The 516-nt window shown below is 65.9% G+C and overlaps 1 protein-coding gene across 1 annotated transcript; it reads left to right on the top strand.

Annotated features, from left to right (window-relative positions):
- Positions 1-3: 3 nt before the first annotated feature.
- On the top strand, positions 4-511 carry LOC108525828 (amphoterin-induced protein 3; the record flags this gene model as incomplete). The annotated part of the gene is made up of 1 exon (XM_017866642.1): positions 4-511. A coding segment is annotated over one exon (508 nt), but the record flags the coding sequence as incomplete, so codon positions are not given.
- Positions 512-516: the final 5 nt, after the last annotated feature.

Below are 516 nucleotides of genomic sequence, written 5' to 3'. Positions count from 1 at the left end.
AGTCACGTCTTTGAGAACTGCTCGTCGGCCCCAGCTCTTGGCCTAGAGCGGCCGGAAGAGCACCTGCACGCGCTGGTGGGTCGGTCCTTAAGGCTTTACTGCAACACCAGCGTCCCGGCCATGCGCATTGCCTGGGTTTCGCCGCAGCAGGAGCTTCTCAGGGCACCAGGATCCCGCGATGGCAGCATCGCTGTGCTGGCCGACGGCAGCTTGGCCATAGGCAACGTGCAGGAGCAGCATGCCGGACTCTTCGTGTGCCTGGCCACTGGGCCCCGCCTGCACCACAACCAGACGCACGAGTACAACGTGAGCGTGCACTTCCCGCGCCCAGAGCCCGAAGCTTTCAACACAGGCTTCACCACACTGCTGGGCTGCGCTGTGGGCCTGGTGCTCGTGCTGCTCTACCTGTTTGCCCCACCCTGCTGCTGCTGCCGCCGTGCCTGCCGCTGCCGCCGCTGGCCCCGAACACCCAGCCCGCTCCACGAGCTGAGCGCACAGTCCTCAGTACTCAGCACC

This window comes from Rhinopithecus bieti, unplaced genomic scaffold (assembly GCF_001698545.2).
Source record: "Rhinopithecus bieti isolate Rb0 unplaced genomic scaffold, ASM169854v2 scaffold_12437, whole genome shotgun sequence".
NCBI classification, from domain to species: domain Eukaryota; kingdom Metazoa; phylum Chordata; class Mammalia; order Primates; family Cercopithecidae; genus Rhinopithecus; species Rhinopithecus bieti.
Note: the sequence above shows the minus strand (reverse complement) of the source record. Positions and strands in the feature narration are given on the sequence as shown.